Here is a 20280-nt window from a genome sequence, read left to right as displayed (position 1 = left end):
GCGGTGAAAAACTGCAACTAGTTGGAATGAAGCGACCGAGTAGGCGATAAAGTATGGTTGTATTAAATTGAACTAGGTTATGTTATACTAGCAAACCAAGAGAGGGATATTGGTGACAGGGTGAGCATAGGTATGCTTTTGTTAGGTTAGGTTATGCAAGCCAGCGAAGCAAAGAGAATAGTTGACTGAGATTGGATAAGATTTGGTTAGGTTAGTTAAGGTGAACGAACTAAGCCAGTGACATTATTTAGATTAGTTTAGGTTAGTTCGTTGCAAGATTATTAGGATGGTTTTCAAGCCTCATATTTTTGGGAGCAATTTGTGATTTCTTTAACAATCTTGACTTCAAGGTCATATGTAATGAACTGATTAGATACATACCATGCTGCATTTGTAATGACGCATAGGACTTTGAATGAAACCTCTCTCAAATACATTAGACCATCCCCACAGCTGGATCCCATAACTCCATACTGGTTTTATGACTGATTTATACACTAATACCTTGTTATGTAGAGATCGTTCTGATCTTTTATCTAGTAACCAGTAAAGTCCGCTAAACGTGCATTGCGACTAATTTGTGGCAATAATGTTAAAGTCTTCTAACATTATTACCACAAATTAGTCGCATTGCTCCTGTAGTAATCCTTTCCCAAGTTAACATGCTCCTTTTTTAACTTGGCTGCACCGTACGACCAATAGTCAGAAATACGTATATACGGTTGCCTTCAATCTACACATATTTTATTATATTTTTTCCTTTGTTGCGAGCTATGCCGGTACCTATTAACTTTATATATATATATATATATATATATATATATATATATATATATATATATATATATATATATATATATATATATATATATATATATATATATATATATATATATATATATATATATAGAGTGTGTTCTTTTAAAATTTTTGTATTATCCCCTTTTGTTATTTTCAGTGTTTACTGCCATGAATAAAGCCTGGTGCGTCCACCACTTCGCCTGCTCGGTGTGCGATCAGAAAATGAACCAAAAGACGAAATTCTACGAATACGATTTGAAGCCAGTATGCAAGAGGTGCTATGAGAAGTTCCCAACTGAGTTACGAAAGCGTTTAAGACGACAACATGAAGCTACACCAAGGAAACCCGGTACACCGGTACCAACTTAAACATGTCCTGCAGTTTGATTGAAAGGAAACGATATATAAAAAAGGGTATAAAAATTAAAATTGTTTTAATAAAATAGGTCAGTTATATTTTCGCGGTCGATAAGTTTGTAAAAATAGAATGCTTTACAATTTTCACAAAATTTAATAACATTATAAATATTTAACCACTGTTACTATCTTGGATTTTTGTTTATTAGATAGGTTAGTTATTAATAGCCACTTACATTTCTTGAGAAACGTGTGTGACTAGATGTAAAATCATGTTTGTTTTTCTAATGATCTAAAGCTTAGAACACGTTGGTACTTTCTGATAGACTATATCTAATATGTATATATATATATATATATTATATATATATATATATATATATATATATATTCCATCTAGACGTCATAATGATCACCATTTATGGAACAAATTGGATCACTTAAAAAATTTTTGTGAAAATTTGTAACTCTTTTATTGAATTTTATTTTGAGCATTTAATTTGGGTAAAATGAAAGCGTAGTGTACTCTTGCTAAATTATCTTTATAGTACACTGATGGACAAAAAATGGTAACCCTGAAATATTTCAAAAACAGCGCTTCAACATTTATTAATTCTTCTAAAAAAAGTGGTTGATTAAAGAACCGTTTGTTACTGATATAAAATGCAAATACCAATTAATACAAAAGAATTATAATTAAGTGAAAGAAAATAAAATAATCAAAAAAGGGGCGAATATCATTTTTCTGTGTGAATTTTTATTTTTCAAGCAAAGTTGTGGATCCCAGACAAATCGATCGTTTATTGCAAGGTAAGGTTTTCATTTTAAAGAAGAAGGTTCGAGCTTTTAAGAAATCAACAACTTTTGCATGTTCCACGACTAAATTTACATGTCAAGAGATCAAAAGTAAACCGGAAGGCTACGAAAATTTTAACCGGAAGTTAACGAAGACAAGTTTATAGACATATTTTTGCACGTTGATCATGAATCCCTTGTTAAAATAAGTGTATCTAACATCGTTTGCGAGTTATACAGTTTTTATTAATTTTCTCAAAACCCGAAATGGGTATTTCCGCTTTGACAATTTTTAGCGTGATAATGTTAAGTGCTGAATCAGAAGCCGTCGTCAGTTTTCTCTATCTATTGCAGTTTTTTCAATCTAAGACTGGATAGAAGTAGATGGGTATCACTTGGGTACACTTCAGCCCGTTTAACCCCGCTGTCCCTCCGCAACCGCAACCCCTACCGCCCGCAACCGCAACCCCTACCGCACGCAACCGCAACCCCTATACGACGTTTTAGGCGTCGTTTCACGTTTCCGACGTTTTATGTTAAATGTCATATAAAATGTCGAATGTCGCATAAAACGTCATAAAAAACGTCGAACGACGCATAAAACGTTGTGTAGGAGTTGCAGTTGCGTGCGGTAGGGGTTGCAGTTACGTGCGGTAGGGATGGCGTTTGCGGTGAGGCTGCGGGGTTGAACGGGCTGGAGTGTACCCAAAAAACTTACACAAGTGATACCCATCTACTGATAGACAAACGGACGGATGGACGAACAGAAAAACAATATAGGATCGAACTTTTATTTATTATTATTTCGGTCCAATACATGTTTACAAAATCGCGGCAGTTTCTCGGCCTATTGCTAACTTTTAATACCATATAATACGTTGTTCTACTAATGTACACAATTTAATCATTTGGCATAGAGTTAATCAAATCTGCAATTCACATATGGCGAATTTTTCCAAATTCTTCTCTAAGTTGAATTGAGTTCTACCGTAACTCTTGAAAAGTTGCTGGCATAGCTGAACAACGATGAGTGCACCTCTGAAGCTGATTCCATAAGTACTCAATCGGATTAAGATCTCTGCTGCACGCTGGCTAATTAAGTCTGCTATTGCCAAAGCATCAATTTGAGCAAATAAAACGTTGTACTTCCTATGTGCTTCCATAGAAATACCTTCCCACGCCATAACAGAACCACAATTGAAAGATAACCGTTCGGAGATATAGAATCTAAATATCGTTTCACTCCTCGTCACCATACTCTTTCGAGGCCATTAGAGGAAAGCAGACAAAACTGTGACTCATGAGTAAAAAGATCTTTGCTCCATTGCTGAACCAATCTGTTATCGCGTAAACAGCAGACAACGTTTCGAGGCCTATGCTGGGACTTTGATCTGTGGCGGACCTTCTCAAGTTTAAATTACTTTTCGCAAATTTACTCTTCTAATTGTTGTCTTAACTCCTCGGACACTTAGGACACTTCTCTCTTAGCATATATCGGATGAATAAAAATGTGCATAATGCATAACGTACCATCAACAGTATTTTAAAGTATTAATAACCAAAAAAAGCAAACAAATTCCACATTAAGAGGAAAGTGCATGTCGATAGGAAATGTTTCAGAGTAATCGGTTTTTTGTCGGTTAGTTTAACTTACATTATTATACAGGACTATTCGTTTGTCGCCAAAGATGTGTGCTAGGACTGTCCTGATAATTCGCAGTAGCTAAACTCTATCCACCGAGAAGCGATAGTGCCAGTAAACAACGAAATATACGCGTGTAGGGTTATAAACGTTTTAATTGGCTGGCGTTTAGATCTCTCTCCGCCTATTTCAGATCTGTATTACGAAAATTAAGTGATATTTATGAATATATATTTTTAAATAATAGAACATTTTTGATTCAATGCACATACAAAGTCGGCAATAAATGTTTTTCTCATCCCATATGTCATAAACTTGGGAATAGATATTCATTATACAATTTTTTATTTGTATTTTTAAATTAAATACTAATACTAAATCAACTGACAACACTGTACACAGCTGTACTGCTGTAACTTCCATTAAATTAGTATTTGAAGAGAAGTCGAACGATAAAGATGAATCCCTAGCCACAGTTAGACGATACTTCTGTTATTGCGCTGTTGCCAATTTGTTATATTTTATTGTGCTACATAGATTTTAAATCCATTTGTTGACAATTATGAAAAATGAGCACATACATTTTGCAATGCATATGGAATGACATTTAAAATAACTTTTTTTTTCAAACCCTTTATATTTTGTGCACTTATTTCTATTTCTGTTAATCAGTCTGGTAAAATTATAATAAATCAAACTTGAGGAAAATGTATGTTATGCATTATTCTTATAAAAAAGATTTACAAATAATAATTGAGATTAGTGGGATAATTATGAAAATAAATACAAACAAACGAGGCTTACATGCCAAAAAAATCGTTCGCCTTCCGTTTTATAGCTAACTTGGGAAAAAAAAACGTGGCTACTAAGATGGCTTACCTTGTTTCGTTAAAAACAATTAGGAAAAACTTGAACTATCACTATCACCATTACTACCAATTTCTGTAATTAACGGTTCAACCATGACCTCGATAATATGATCAAGTTCCCAGAACTTTTTTTCTACTGTATTCTGCACATGCTTCACACAGTTTTTCCATTTCTCCTGGGTAATGTTGTTAAGGGCATCATTTAAAAGGATTTTGACATTTGCAAATTTGAAAGTCTTGTTGTTGACAGCAACAAAATTTTTAGCATCAGCCCAAATCAGCTCAATAGGATTGAGCTCACAATGGTAGGGTGGCAAACGTAAAACGGTTTTATTTTGAGCTTTTGCGAGGTCATCGATAACATATTTGTTATATTCAGCCTTACGCGGTGCCACTAATTGTAAGAGTTCAACTTTAAGCATGTCCTCATCGAAGTCGATAGTTTTTGATCGTAACCAGTCTTTTATTTTTTGCTTTATCCATGCTGTAGTCGGTACTTTCTCACTTTTTCGCGAATGGTAAGGAGCATTATCGAGAACTATGACACAGTTGTCTTCTAAAAGGGGCAAAATATTTGCAAACCACTTTTCAAAACCGTCTGAGTTCATTTCCTCGTGATAGTCGCCACTCTTTTTTGATTCAAACGTCCATAGGCCACCTTCTACAAAACCTGTTTCACTCCCAATATGTGTAAGAGTCAGTCTTTTTCCTTTGCCAGATGGATTTTTGAGACCTGCTGAGAGACCTGACAAAAACGCCTGCCTGGAAGATTTTACCGTTTCGTTAACCCACACATGAGAATTTGTATGTCCTGCATTTACCCACGTTTCATCTAAATAATAAATTTTCCTGTTTTCCTCCCGAAATTTTTAAATGGATTTTAAAAAATTTCTCCTTCATAAAATAATCTCTTCTCGTTCTAATAAAGCACTGTTTCTACCCCTACGTACGTATTTAAAATCTAATGATTTTAGAAATTTATGGAAAGTACTGCGTTTAAAATTTGGCAAGCTTTCGTCGTCGTTAACAGCTGCAAGAACTTTGTCTATAGTTGGTATTTCGTTGCGAAAAAAAAATTGGTGTACAATTCGACGAATAGCAGTTTTATCAAAATCGTCTATTTTGTGAAGTATGGTTTTTCTGGGTTTGTTCTTTTTCGGTGAAGAAAATCCTCCTGTACTTTTCTGTTCCCTAATAATTCTGTACACAGAAGCTTCACCTACTCCGCTGGTAGAAGCAGTTTGTTTAACTATTTCCGATATTAAAGCTTCAGGACGCGATTCCGTTGTCGATTTATAAATAATATATATAACGCTTTTTTCCGTACTACTAAATGCACGTAATTTTGAACGCTTTTTTGAAGTTAATTCCTCGGCAGAATCTGTAGAACTCGACATTGTTTGTAAAACTGAAAATTAGACAGCAAACTGTAAACAGTGTAAAAAAATAAATATAAAAGCAAACAATAGAAAGCATAAATAAACACCCACTAAGTTCGATTAAACGCGCCGAAATGTACAATTATTACCACGAAAGCTATTTTATCAACTGAACTTATAGCGAGTTTATACACGCAAGAATTTGCTGACGACAGTATTTGTTGGTTCAAACAAAATCAAATAGTAACTGATTATGGCAGTGTTAACAGTGGCGGTGTTTTATTTCATTGTAAATAGGACCGTGTTACAAATTGCTATTCATTTTTAAAATGGAAAAATTTCTTTTGCATAAAACCAACAAGATTAATCCAGATAAGTACAACATATTATTAATTTTGGATTTCCGATTTACCAAAAAAATATGTTTAAAAAAGTATGTATTAGCAAACGTTAAATCCGGACCTGGCAAATTTGGCAACGCCTTGTTGTTTTGGCGCACTATCTCTTCTCGTTGGATAGAGTTTAGATGTGTTCCATTTCTTTAATGCGCATGACCATGACGGTCCTCGGCGATAAACGAATATACCTCATTATTTAGCGGTTTTAAATATCTCATTTTTTAATTTAGAAGTTTAAATATTTGTCATTACATCTTAAAAAGTTTTTTCGTGTAAAAATGCTAATATCTCAGCGAATAATAGTATTAGTGAGAATTAAAATGAATTTAACAGTTTTAATTTTTGTTTGATTGTCGCTTGTAAAGTTATTTGCTATTATTATGTACATTATTTTAAATTTGGGGCGTTGAAAACCAAAGTGGTTTAAGTCACATGCATATAAGTTGGAAAAAAGTATTTATTTCTACAAAAAATGTTAGATTGGAGAAAATACAACATGGATTAACACTAGAGTTTGAAAATAAATAAATTAGATAACCTTTTCTCTTATGTCATTCACATAATAAATTGTGTGAAGGTTAAAAAAAGGGTTTCCTTTTAAAATACACTAATTCTGATCTTTGATAATTATCGAACTTCATTCTTTAGGTTAAAGTACTTAATTTTTCTATGCTTACTATTAACAGATCTTGATTTTACACAGCGAAATTATTAAACCATGACAATCGTTTTTCCTTAGTATCTATTTTCATCTCTTGGTTGTTCTTTACCTAGATCTTCCAATCGATCAACGAAAATGGAATTTGGAGATTCATATATAACCACGAATTTTGCACAGTGTTCAAAGAAACAAGTATCTCACTTATTTCGGCTCCACAAACTTATTTAGACAATAAAATACAGAGCATAAGACCAACAGTGAGGCCAAGGAATTGGAATATAGAGCCGTTGGAAGAAAATGAAGAGAATGATTTTTTTTTCATGCTAAATTACAATTTGCTCCATCTTTCGCACAAGTAAACTTACAATATTTTTCCAGAAATGTGAAGGATGTAATATTTCATGAAAAAAAATTGTACCTAACCTAAATTAACAGCGGTGCCATCTCTAATGAGATTTTAAAATTTATTTGTCTCGGAGGTCTGTTGTAGAATATCCTTTTGTGTATAGTGTTCTACTTCCGTAATAAGCTTATGCCTATTTTATCTTCTAATTCTTATTGAATATCTAGGTTTCCATCTCTTTCTTGGCCTTTCTGTACTTCTTCGGCTGTTGATATTTTTACTAGTATATCCCTTCCTATTCTACGTATCACTTTAGCTGACAATTATTAGTTTATGCTACCATCTGTAAGATACACGCCAAAATTGTGATTGGAGCTTTGTGGTTAAATTTCTGTTTTGATCTTAAAAATTCACCACTTTAGCTTTCGTCGCCTCATTCACCACTGCCATAACTAGTTTATTGATGTATTTTTAATTAACTAAATAAGAGCCTCGTGTATTCTTTATTAATACTTGGTTGAAATCATATGGAAAACGATTGTTAACGTTTTGTTATCATGTATTAAAGGTTCGGCATGTTTAAAACAAAGTAAACTACTGAAGTATCCAATTATTATGATGTCGATATTGTTTAGATTTAAAAAAATGCAGATCTTTCGTACAATATAACTTCCATATAATTCCAACTTACGTGAACACACTGTATAATGTTTTATGACTTATTTGCTCTTCTGTATATAGTGTTATTACAGATATTTAATTTTTATTTAATATTTTGTTTCTTTATATTATTAACAACAATCTTCTGAAAAGATTGAATGAATTGTATGTACAATCATTAAGTTAGGTTTCTTTTTTATCTGTGTCAAATGCCAAACTTTTGTCTAAATTTCATATTGACTCTAAGCTGAGAAAATAAAAGATCTTACTTTATTATCTCACCTAAAATTCTATAATAAGCGATACGTTTAATGCCACTAAACAATTAAAAAATTATTATAATGACAGGTGCGAACATAACCTAACTTAATCCATTCGTTTGTATTGTTTATTATGTGACATTTATACATATCTATTTGGTGTATAAACACAGATTGTTGCATCATAGATCCGATATGATATAAATAAATAAAACCAACAAAGTGCCATATTTTTTGTATAAATGCAACGTGTTTAAACCTAATAGCAGAGGATCCCACGGTTCGTAGACTTACTACGGTTGCCTCTTCCGACTGGGGTGGGGATGCTTGAGTTACGTCACCAGAGTACACAAGAATACAAAACCCATTTATTCGCGATTGAAACTGAATGTAGAGGGCAGGTCGATTGCAGTGTTGACTGGTTGAAGGGGAAGAATTACGTCACGAGAGTACAGTTTCGGGCTTAATGTTCATTGGTTAGGCGGAAGAGGCAACCGTAGTAAGTCTACGAACCGTGAGAGGATCCAAGGAAATGTCTGCAGACATATTGCGAAGACTCGGTTGGTATTATTAACGGTTAACGCATGTTATTTGTAATGCACGTGATGGTAATTCTGTTTAATTGACAGAATTCTAATTAAAAGGTATGTAAATGAATGGGTTGAGTTAGGTTATGTTAGATTGTTTTTTTTTATTATTATAATATGATTAAGACATCTTCGCAAATGGTCGGCAATATCCTATTTGTTATGATTTTTCCTCTTTAATTATAATTACAAACATAAGTTTTATTTTCTACAGCATAATATATTACTAAAGTGAGTTAGTTATTGGGACAAAAGTTTAGTATCTGAACACTTAAGAGTTTCATTAACTTTTAGTCTTAGCATCTAAAATATTTGAACGCCTAACATTATCTTTTTAAGTGCTTATATGAACATATTATATTTAAGAACATTGCTATGAGCAATAGTGTCAGTGCCCCAGCGTTATGAGATGAGCCAATGTATACACATCGACTAATAGAAATATTTTAAATTTTGAATGTGTAACATTAAAATTAGTTTTAAATATTTATTTAGCATGCTATATCTAATATTTGTCTGTTTTAACGTTTTTTATACTCCTGGGGTATAGTTAACATGTTTATATTAGAAATTTAACGATAAATATAATATCCTCATCTACAGTCAAATTTCTCTCGTACTTCTTGAAATAAAATCCTGTGTGACCGGAGCGATATAATTTAAAATCTTGGACAGATTTGAACTCTATATTAACCAGTGTATATAGTACGCCTCCAAAAATGTATGGAAATTCTCATCTCTAAGAAAAAAAGGTGATGGTCATGGAATGGTTACGGTTCTTCTATCGTCTAACCAAATTCAACTGCATATTCTTTTAGTTATATGGATGGGCATGGACTTAATTGGTTTTTAGGCTTTCCTCCAAGTGAAGAGAAACTCAAGAACATTGAGTGCCAAACTGTAAAACTAGGCAAAGAATACAAAGAAATCACGATGAGGTATTCATAACAATGTATAATCAACTAAAAAGATATATCACTCGTCTTGTTGAGATGTCTTAACAGCTGATTCTGATTATTACTCTCTTTTTGAAAATCTTGACTGGCAGAATATTGACCTGTGCGCCAGTATCCAACTTTAAGCTAATCTTTTAGCTGTTTAGCTCTACGTGCTGAGTCATCATTTAATTTTAAGTCTGCCAATCTTAATAGTTTCTCTTGCAGTTTTCTGGAGCTTATACCTAGTACTAATCAGTCTCGTAGCATTTCGTCTTCCTTTTTAAATTCACAGGTTTTAATCAGTGCTTTAACATCTCTCAGGAACATAGTAAAGTCTTCATAATATTTCTTGTGTCTCATATGGAACATCAAAGCTCTCATCTATATCTATATCTCTCAAATATTACATTTCGTCTTGGATTTACATAATCATCAAAAGCTTTATTTCTTTGGGATTTTTTGCATTTCCTTCACTCAAATTTACTGTATTAAATAGTTCTTGACCGTCTTCCCCTACCAAGAAATTCAGTAAAATTGCAGCCTTCACTTCAATAATTGATTTTGAATTACTACCTGGTCATAAATATGTCGTTAACATTGTTAATAATTGGAAAATGTTCTCATCAACAGTAAGATTATTCGGAGGTTTGTACAGCTCTATACTATGCCATGTCTTACATTAAATTGCACACGTTGTTTTTATGTACTTAACCTCACTTTTGTTTTTCTTAGATGGATTAAAAAAATTTTATAATACTTTATATTCAGTAGTGTTTAAACGTTTATTAACGACCACATTCTTACAATTATGTTGACAAGTATAAAGTGTCTAATATCATTCTGACATTTACAGAGAGTGACAGTGTTGCCAACTATCAATATACGTTATTAGTTCACAACAGTGATGGTTAAAAATTTTTGTAATAAAATATTCAGGCATTTGTTTGACCTGACAAAATTAGAGAACTGCTACGGCTTTTGGAATGTACCATAATCTATACGATAAAAAAATCACGACAGGTATCGTTATAAATTTAGTAAATATAGATCTAAGAGACAGAAACAACTAAAGGAAGCGGCCTCCATTGACAATTTTGTCTTTTTGCCAACTGTCAATATTAAATTTGTTTTTCCATAGAATATTTTTTGGTTTACTCAATGATTTTCTGTTTTTATACTTTTGTCACATAACAAAAAATCAAGTTAAACTTATAAATGACACATTTTTTGACACAAGGCCATTTAGTCATCGGCCATGGAGTTGGCGGATCATCAGGGTTGTATTGTGATAAATTTTGTTCCCGTTAGACAGGTCTGTATTATAATGATTTATTACGAAATATACTTCGACATCTCAAATACATACGGCTAATATCATTATAGCGTTTTTTTAGTTATTTTGAGCGAACCCGGTGCGTGTACTTATAAATTTGCGGGAGGGTTGACTTCCTGATTGTTTCTTATTCTGTACTTTTGCTTCGTAGGCATGTAAAAAGCAGCAAAAAAATAAAAATACGTAATCACACATCCTTAGTTGTACATTATAAAGAAAAGATAACTTATTAATATAAAACGTATCTTTAATATTCTATTACAAATAAAAAAGCCACAAGAAAATACAGAGTATTCAAACAATATTATACAACTTAACGAGAATGGTGGTGACAGAAAACGGCAACGTAGTCGATAGGGATTGCTTCCTCAGCTCGTCCTCATCTAGGTCTTACCTGGACTAGGTATTTGTAACAATGTAATAGAATAGGTGCCTTGTAATATCGTGTACTTAACGCTAATAAGAAGTAAGGAGCAAATATTTCAAAGATCAAAACGTCAATATAGCGATAATTTACATTAGAGGTAGATTAAAAAGTCATATTTGTCATTTAAAATTTTATTTAACTCATAGTCGTGCCATCCTAATAGTATTCATGGGACTCTAGACATGCGCAATATAATTGACAGTAGAAGCTGTTGGAATATTGGAGCCCTCATAAGATAAGATAGAAATTTTACACAATCTATAAAAAATAATAGTAGTTTTCTTATCGCAAAATATATTATTCTCATCTTTTAGTTGGTGAGGTTTATACACTCGCGATCATAAAATCCGGGTCACCTTGAAAATCATCGTTATTTTATTTTTAACGAGCTTTATCGTAAATAATAATAACACAAATACAAACTAATGCATGTTTCTGAGAATTGTTGTCGGCTTAGCGGTTTCCTTTGTAACAAAGAATTCCAATAATACCGATTTCGCTGAAAACTATACACTTCCCAAAATGAACGGTACCTGTAACTGCCGCTTGTTTTAAATGTCTCATTTGTGCTTCGACTTTCTGTTTAAACGCAACAAACAAACGTTTATTATTGCCACCATTAGTGTTTATTAGTGTTTATTTTTTGCCAAAAATGCCTTTGACTGTTATTGAAACGGCACGCATTCTTACTCTTGTGGAAGACGGTCACACTCAACGGCAAATCGCCAGAACTTTTGGCGTAAGCTTTTCTACGGTTCAACGAGTGCTTCAACAATTTCAGGAGACGGGTTTGCTAACCAGACGACCTGGCTCTGGATGAAGAAGAACGACCATGGCACGAGATGACCGTTTCCTTGTGTTTCAGGCTTTACGAAACCGGACCTCAACTGCGGTTATGCATCGAAATTGTCTACAGGAAGTACGAAATTGCAATGTTAGCGTTGCAACAGTCAGGAGAAGACTTCGTTCTTCTGGACTATCTTCTCAGGTAATGGCTACAAGACCGCCACTTCGCCGGGCGCATCGAGTTGCACGACTAACTTTTGCTCGACAATACGCGCATTGGGGAATTAATGATTGGAGCAAAGTGTTATTCTCAGATGAATCCCGTTTCTGCCTAACTGGACCCGATGGACGTGTAAGAGTTTGGAGGAGAACCGGTGAACGATTTTCACAAGCTTGCATTGCTCCAAGAATGCCATTTAGTGGAGGCTCGGTCATGGCTTTAGGAGGTGTATTTTCCGACTTCCGCACAGAATTACTCTTCATCAAAAATGGGTCTTTAATTGCACGAAAGTACATTACAGAGATTCTGGAAGAACATGTTATGCCCACCATGGCAGGGCTTGGAGAAGACGCCGTTTTTATGCAGGACAACGCGCGACCGCACGTTGCCAGATCAGTATGCAATACTTGGATGAGGTTGGAATTACGAGGTTACTCTGGCCAGCTAGGTCTCCGGACCTGAATCCAATCAAACATCTCTGGGACGATTTAAAAAAACGTATTCAAACCCATACACCTCCTCCTAACAACGCACAGGAGCTTAAGGATCTGTTAGTGAGGGAGTGGAATAACATACCACAACATGTAATCCGGAGAAAAATTGAGAGTATGCCCCGTCGTCTGCAAGAGGTTGTTAGAGCAAGGGGAGGCAATACACGATATTAATCATTGAAATTCCACTGATGTTTTACCACGTTCTGTATTTTTCATTTTTTTTTTTTTTCGTATGTCTGTTTCAACAATTTAGTTTGTTTTCTGTTTTTTTCAATAAAAACAATAAAAAACCATTTTTTTTTTCTTTCAAAACAAACATTGATGACAAATAAAAAATACATTAGCCAAAAAAAAGGTAATTACTGCACCAGATGCAAAAATATTCAAGAAATTTGAAATTTTCAAGGTGACCCGGATTTTATGATCGCGAGTGTATATAAAATAATTTTGCATACAATAGATGATTTTTCTTTTAAATATTTGCTTCTTACATTAAGTGCCTTCCATATATGCAACCGATTAGATCTGAGCATGTGTTGTGTGTAGAAATAAAAATATATATATTTTGTAGATATTTTAATATATATCAATCATGTGCCTATAACATACACATGTCAACTTATATATTGTAATTGTATTTTCGTAGTAATTATTCTAATGAGTTCATTTACAATATTAAATCGCTTTCCTAACATTTGCCAATGATAGTTTTAAGGTTTTAATTATATTTAATGTCATTTCAATACTGTATAAATCTTCCATTTATTTATATTTTCTTAGAAAATAAACTATTTGGTGCTTAATTAAAAATAATTTAACTTCATTAACTTATTTTTATAGTATTTAAAAATAAATAAATAACAAACTAAAATGTGTTTTTTCAATATCCTTACTATTACATAAAAGTTATAATATAACTTTGATCAGATAAAAGGCATATATCGAGCACAGTTTAATTAAATCTTGCCCAAGTACTTTCGATCCCTAGATCATCTTCAGGGGCATTTCGTCAATTGCGGCCTATCCGACAAGAACAAAATGTCATAAACATATAAATGTACATCACACTACACTACAAAAGGACAAACAAACACTTTAAAATTACTTAAGAAAGGCTACATTACTTGCAGAAGCCGGAGACAGAATGGCTCCCGATCTAACGGAAATGTTGGGGTGACAAATGACAGTTAAGTGACAAATGACAGTAAAATTAAGTAATTTTAAAGTGTTTGTCCTTTTGTAGTGTAGTGTGATGTACATTTATATGTTTATGACATTTTGTTCTTGTCGGATAGGCCGCAATTGACGAAATGCCCCTGAAGATGATCTAGGGATCGAAAGTACTTGGGCAAGATTTAATTAAACTGTGCTCGATATATGCCTTTTATCTGATCAAAGTTCATTTATTCGAGCATTCAACCTTATATTTAGTTATAATATAAATTTGGTTTTCAAATTCGCCATGTAAGGGGATGTATTCGCATTTAAACGCTAAATTTAGCAGGTTAATTTTATTTTAACCTCCCATTTTGGGTCCGAAATTGTTTGTAGCTGCTGACTATGTGTAGTATGCAGTGCTTGTTAATTTTATACCAACCCTAGAATCAAGGATTGCCACATCCACACCGTATCAAATATGAGACGTGTAGAAGTCAAGGGATAAATGTGCTTTTTTGTAGTTTTGATAAAATCAAGTTTGAAGTTTAACACCTTTCCTAAATTCTACCGCTTGTTTTTCAAAATAGTGATTGACTGGTCTTTTTAATTTTAAAAACTTTAATGTAAAAGTACAATTCTATCGGATTTAAAAAAGTTAACATTTTAAAGGTATTTTAGAATCAGAAACAGCATTTATACCCACTGTATTCCCATTAAGTACTTGGATTGTATTTGTATCTTTATTCTTTTAAATACAATTTAAGTAACAAAACAAAGAATTTTTATTAAAAAATTGGCATATAAAATGCAAAAAGTAGGCAACACACAAGGAGTAAGCTAGTCATCATCGCTTTCGAAACAGTCACGATCTGCCTGAATATTATCGAGAGTGCTTTGATCTGTGATTTGTTTTCCTTCCCGTTGTTTATATAGGCGAGCGGTTTACCCCTCAAAAGACGCTTAGAAACAGAATATACCGACTAAAATTCTTTTTGCATTTCTAAGCCCCCTTTCAGACGAGGATACTGTATCCGAGATACGCGTATCCGAGACGCAGATATTACATAGACTCAAATGGAGCTTTTCACACGAGACGCGCGAGAGATGCAGTATGCGAGATACCGAATTCAGTATCTCGGACTTTCCTGTCGCCGACGACTGAATGCGTATCCCAGATACAGAAGAAACATTACGTTAAATGAACGCTTTCAGACACGAATACTTTTGCACCACATTCCATAGACGTGCGATTTTCTGTCGAATAATTGTGAATGAGCAACGAAAGAAAGACGGTGTTTTCTGAATATAGTTAAATAATGGAGCGTACTGTATTTGATAGTGACAAATTTATTTGTTTGGTACAATCAAATCCCTGTCTATGGGATACAGCATCGCCAGATTACTGCAATAGAAATAAAAAGCAGCAGTGCTGGGCCGAAAATTCTAAGCGACAATTTTGAGGCCATGACTGCAGTACAGTAAATGAATATGGTAAGAAATAAACATGTTTTTATTATAAATACATAGTAGAATAGTTTAATATTTTGTTTCATGCGTATACAGTTTAGTTTTAAAAGTTTGCTAATTGGAATTTTGATTATTTAACGAATATCAAACTACATTATTGTGAAAGGAATACGGTCATTTTTTATTTAGGGCGAGGTAAACAATTTACAAATTGGAGATAAGTACACATATTTATTTTAAATTTAAGTCATAGACTTTAACTTTAAAAAGTCATAGGAAGCCGTTCTTTTGATGAAATAATTCTACGCATAGTTGTGTCTTTTTTACTCAATTGAATTTCCAAAATTTTGTGAAGTTCTTCTCAAACGACTTCACAGACATTCGAAAATAATTAAAAAACTTCGATGGATCTTGCAATAAATCTTGATATAGCAAACTATACGTTCCCTTGGTTTCTCTTAATTCTACAATAGGATGAACCCATAAATTACGTCGTCTTTTCAGTTTCTTTTTCTTTTTATTTAATATGTACCACAGCATAACACACTCTTCTACATCCATAATCCAAAAATATAACCGCACTGCACTGCTACTATTTTCATACTGACGAGCATGACCGTGAATCCGATACAGCCGCCATCGAAAATTCTGTATCTCGCATAAAGTATCTCGGATACAGTATCCTCGTCTGAAAGGGGGCTAATGCACCAAACCTTTTTTATTCGATTCTATATATTTTTCCAAGATGAAATGTATTTTTTTTTAATTTTTACAAGTGGGCCGGCAATTGTTATTAACAAATAACTTATACAAAAAAGCAATTTCACCGAATTGCTTCGGAATCATTTTTTTTAGGTGTATCTCATCAAAATAAACACTTTTTCTCTTTTAATAATTTTTCAAAAAATGCTTCCTTTTCGAGCTATTTGCATTTTTTTGTTGAAAAAATGCCTTAATTAGTGATTTTTGGGATTTTTTTTCTAAAAAACTACTAAATGAATTGCAATTCTACAAATAGCTTTATAATCTTTAAACCGTCGAGTACAAGTTAGAATATTTTGGCAAGGATATTTTTTTTCTATCTTGCTAAAACTGTGGACCCAAATAGTGTGTACAGCGGTTGCGGCGATACAGGCGTGCGGCGCGTAGAAATATTTGGTTAAATTTAAAAAATTAATTCAATACAAATATTACGTACAATTTATTAAAAAAAAAGATATTTCTAATTATTTTTATATAGACATATTATAATTAAAACAATTAAAATTAATTTTTTACAATGCTATAATAATGTAATTTTTTTAGGCATATTCGAAATATTTGAGTCCACGTTTTTAGCGAGATAGAAACCATTTATCCATGTCAAAATATTCTAGCTTGTACTCAACGGTTTAAAGATTATAAAGCTATTTGTAAAATTGCAATTCATTTAGTAGTTTTTTAGAAAAAAAATCCCAAAAATCACTAATTAAGGCATTTTTTTCAACAAAAAAATGCAAATAACTCGAAAAGGAAGCATTTTTCTAAAAATTATTAAGAGAGAAAAAGTGTTTTATTTTGATGAGATACACCTAAAAAAATTGATTCCGAAGCAATTCGGTGAAATTGCTTTTTTGTATAAGTTATTTGTTAATAACAATTGCCGGCCCACTTGTAAAAATTAAAAAAATATATATTTCATCTTGGAAAAAATATATAGAATCGAATAAAAAAGGTTTGGTGCATTAGAAATGCAAAAAGAATTTTAGTAGGTTGATGCTCTGCTTATAGGGGTAAACCGCTCGCCTAATAAAACAAATTTCATTAAATGTTCATCAAACAAACTGCATTAATTCCACAAGATTAGCATATTTTGCCTGTTTTAATAATGGCTTTCTGGTTTCATATGGTATATTTTTTAATATTTAAAATTTTCAAATAGTTTTCAGTTTCTCCATTGTTCTTGAAAAACAATGTATTAGGATGATCTTTTTTTTTACTGAAGAGTCTGTCTCTGGAGCCACTAGCGTCGATCGTTGGTGACTGGTCCGAGAGCAGACACATGCGATTTTGAGAGTTTTTTTATTTAAGAGATTCTCTTCTGGAGACACTGGATATAGAATACAGTTTGTAGACGACTTTTTCATATCCTGTTTTACTAAACTTAACGCAAAATCAATCTGAAGTTCATTCAAACGGAAGAACTCTGGAAACTTAATATCATCTCCTAATAAATGGTTGTATATTAAAATTTTGAAGTATCCATCTTCTTGTCTTCTTTTAAATATTGCATGTTTTTCTAATCTTGGAACACTTAACATTTCTTCGTCCTTTATTTCCTCTGCTAGCAGGTATTTTAACAATAATTGTTTTCTTTTACATACGCTCATCGCTGCAACAAAAAACACTTGTTCACTAGATAACGAACAATTCACTAATCAAATTATCGCTTCAGTAAAAACACTCCGCTTTACGTGCAAACACATCATTGCTCAGCGTCAATCGCTTAACGATGATCGCAACGCCCCAGCAAAAACGTACCTTAACAACCATAAATTTTGAACTGGTCTTGGCAATCATCTCTACCCAATGTTCCGGTACAAACTTTTCTGTTAGTTTTTTTTATCTCAATGAGACCAAAAATTTTGTCGCATTCATTAAATGAATTTCCAGTTACAAAAAAATCTGCACTCTACAGTTTTAATTTTCGTTGCAATCCAGAATTTTACAAAAATTTTACTTTTGTTCTGGCCTCCACAGTTGTCACTAAAAGCCGTAATATGTTTAACATGTTCTGGTAAACTTTGTATGAATTTCAAAAGACAAGAGGCGATTTATTGACATCCCCGAGATGCCTGTCTTTCGTGTCATAAAAACATGTACCCAACTCCAGTTTTTATGTTATGAATGCAGAAATTATACGTCCATAATTGACGCAAGTAATATACTTTAGAGGTATGAAGAGCAGGTGTTGCAACATCGTTTGTAAGTCGAAACAAATTGCAAACATATGATTCATCTTCGAGATTCCTAGAACTATGTTTAGTTATGATAACTGGTTCTGTTTTACATAAGTGAACACTTTTTCGGCGCTATAACTGCGTTCCTTGTTGCCTCATCTTCACTATTATCAATATTTTGTAATTTATCACAAACACCGCATGTGTCGGTTAAGGGTCTATGGAACCTCAGATTAAATTGTGTGTTAAAAATGTTCCGATAAAAGCTTTTCTTTTCTGGCTGGACCCCTTCATCTGCACAAAATTCTTGGTAAAGATTATACATTTTTTTGACAGTAAGGTCAGGATCAAGGTATTTACACTCAGGATTTTTGTGTCGAGAGTAATGACTAACGTATTTTGGGAACTAATTAATGTGCTGCTTAATAGTACAAACTTTTTATTGGCAAATTTTGTTTCCCGGCGGTCGCTTTCCTCTATTATCTCTTGGAGATACACCACTTGAAATCAATTTTTTTCTGTTGACCAAGTTTTGAATTATTTTATTTGAAAGATCAAGTGTTTTTAACAGAAACTCTGTGCAAACCTTTCGTTTCACAGCCTGTATTCATTCACATGGCACTTCTTTACCGTTCAACACGCCCAGTTTTCTTCTCATTACTGGAAGTAGCTTAATTGCACCATTAAGATAAGAAGTTTGCAGTTCCCGGTGCCCAGAAATCTGCAAAAATGTCTGTCTCTTTTCGTCATTGATCTTGTCATGGCACTTAAATCGGCAGTTGTGAATAAAGGGTTTTACAGATTCTTTTACTTACAAATTTATAGAGGTGCGCGAAATGACATATCTTTGTCTCAAATTTACGGACTCTTCAATTGTTTATAAACAAAAAATTGATAGAATAATCTTTCATAAGCTACACATAGAATTACTGTAACTTTTTCTGACTTATATTTAATTATTATATTATAATATTATATATTATAATTATTTTATAATTTTCTGACTTAAATTGGTGCAAAAAAATTTAATTTGGAATAAACAAATAAAATAACTTTTAAACTTGGCGGATGGACTCTGTGTCTGCAGTCATATAAACCCAAACAAAACCTTTAAACTATTTGACCGAACACTTTGAAATTTTGATCATAGTTTAAGCACCACAAGTCTCAACCTTCCATGTAATATGAAGGTTTTAAGTACATTTTTAAAAAAGTTATTAACATTTATAAAAAATTGATATAAGGTTGAATTGAATGCTCGAATAAATGAACTTTGATAAAATAAAAGGCAGATATCATTGACGAAATGCCGCTGAAGATGCTATAAGAAGCGAAAGTACTTGGGCAAGATTTAATTAATAAACTGTAAAATAATAATTAATAAAAACCGAAATTTATGATTTATTTTGCAACCAATAAGGATAGAAACATTTAAAAAACGAGATTTTGAAGGTTTTTATGACTTAAAAGCCTATATGCCTATATACCCTACAGTTTGCAGACGATCAAGTCCTTATAGCCAACGATAAAGAAGACCTGACATATATGGCCAGAAAACTACAGGAAGAATACAAGAAGTGGGGTTTAGAACTCAATACACAAAAAACAAAATATCTCCCAATAGGCGCAGAACTATCCAACATTCAGATGGACACAACCGAAATTGCATTCTGCACTGAATATACCTACCTAGGAATTGATTTCGACACCACAGACACAGACAATAGGGAAATTAGAAAACGAATAACCCAGGACCGTAGAACAAT

At 32.9% G+C, this 20280-nt stretch overlaps 2 protein-coding genes across 4 annotated transcripts in view; one reads left to right on the top strand and one right to left on the bottom strand.

Annotated features, from left to right (window-relative positions):
- The window catches only part of stck (LIM zinc finger domain containing stck), a 45918-nt gene extending 34764 nt beyond the window's left edge, over nucleotides 1–11154 (top strand). For all 3 annotated transcript variants that reach the window (XM_072522319.1, XM_072522318.1, XM_072522317.1), the window contains one exon: nucleotides 959–11154. In XM_072522319.1, the coding sequence (XP_072378420.1) occupies nucleotides 959–1170 (212 nt within the window). In that variant the 3' untranslated portion in view covers nucleotides 1171–11154. The remainder of the gene's footprint in view (nucleotides 1–958) is intronic.
- On the bottom strand, nucleotides 4494–5861 carry LOC140433618 (uncharacterized). The gene is made up of 2 exons (XM_072521601.1): nucleotides 5456–5861; nucleotides 4494–5296 (listed from the first exon to the last, which is right to left on the bottom strand). The coding sequence occupies exons 1-2, from the start codon at nucleotides 5859–5861 to the stop codon at nucleotides 4494–4496; spliced, it is 1209 nt and encodes a 402-aa protein (XP_072377702.1).
- Nucleotides 11155–20280: the final 9126 nt, after the last annotated feature.

This window comes from Diabrotica undecimpunctata, chromosome 2 (assembly GCF_040954645.1).
Source record: "Diabrotica undecimpunctata isolate CICGRU chromosome 2, icDiaUnde3, whole genome shotgun sequence".
NCBI classification, from domain to species: Eukaryota; Metazoa; Arthropoda; class Insecta; order Coleoptera; family Chrysomelidae; genus Diabrotica; species Diabrotica undecimpunctata.
The sequence above is the reverse complement of the archived record's forward strand: the minus strand, read 5'-3'. Positions and strand labels throughout refer to the sequence as shown.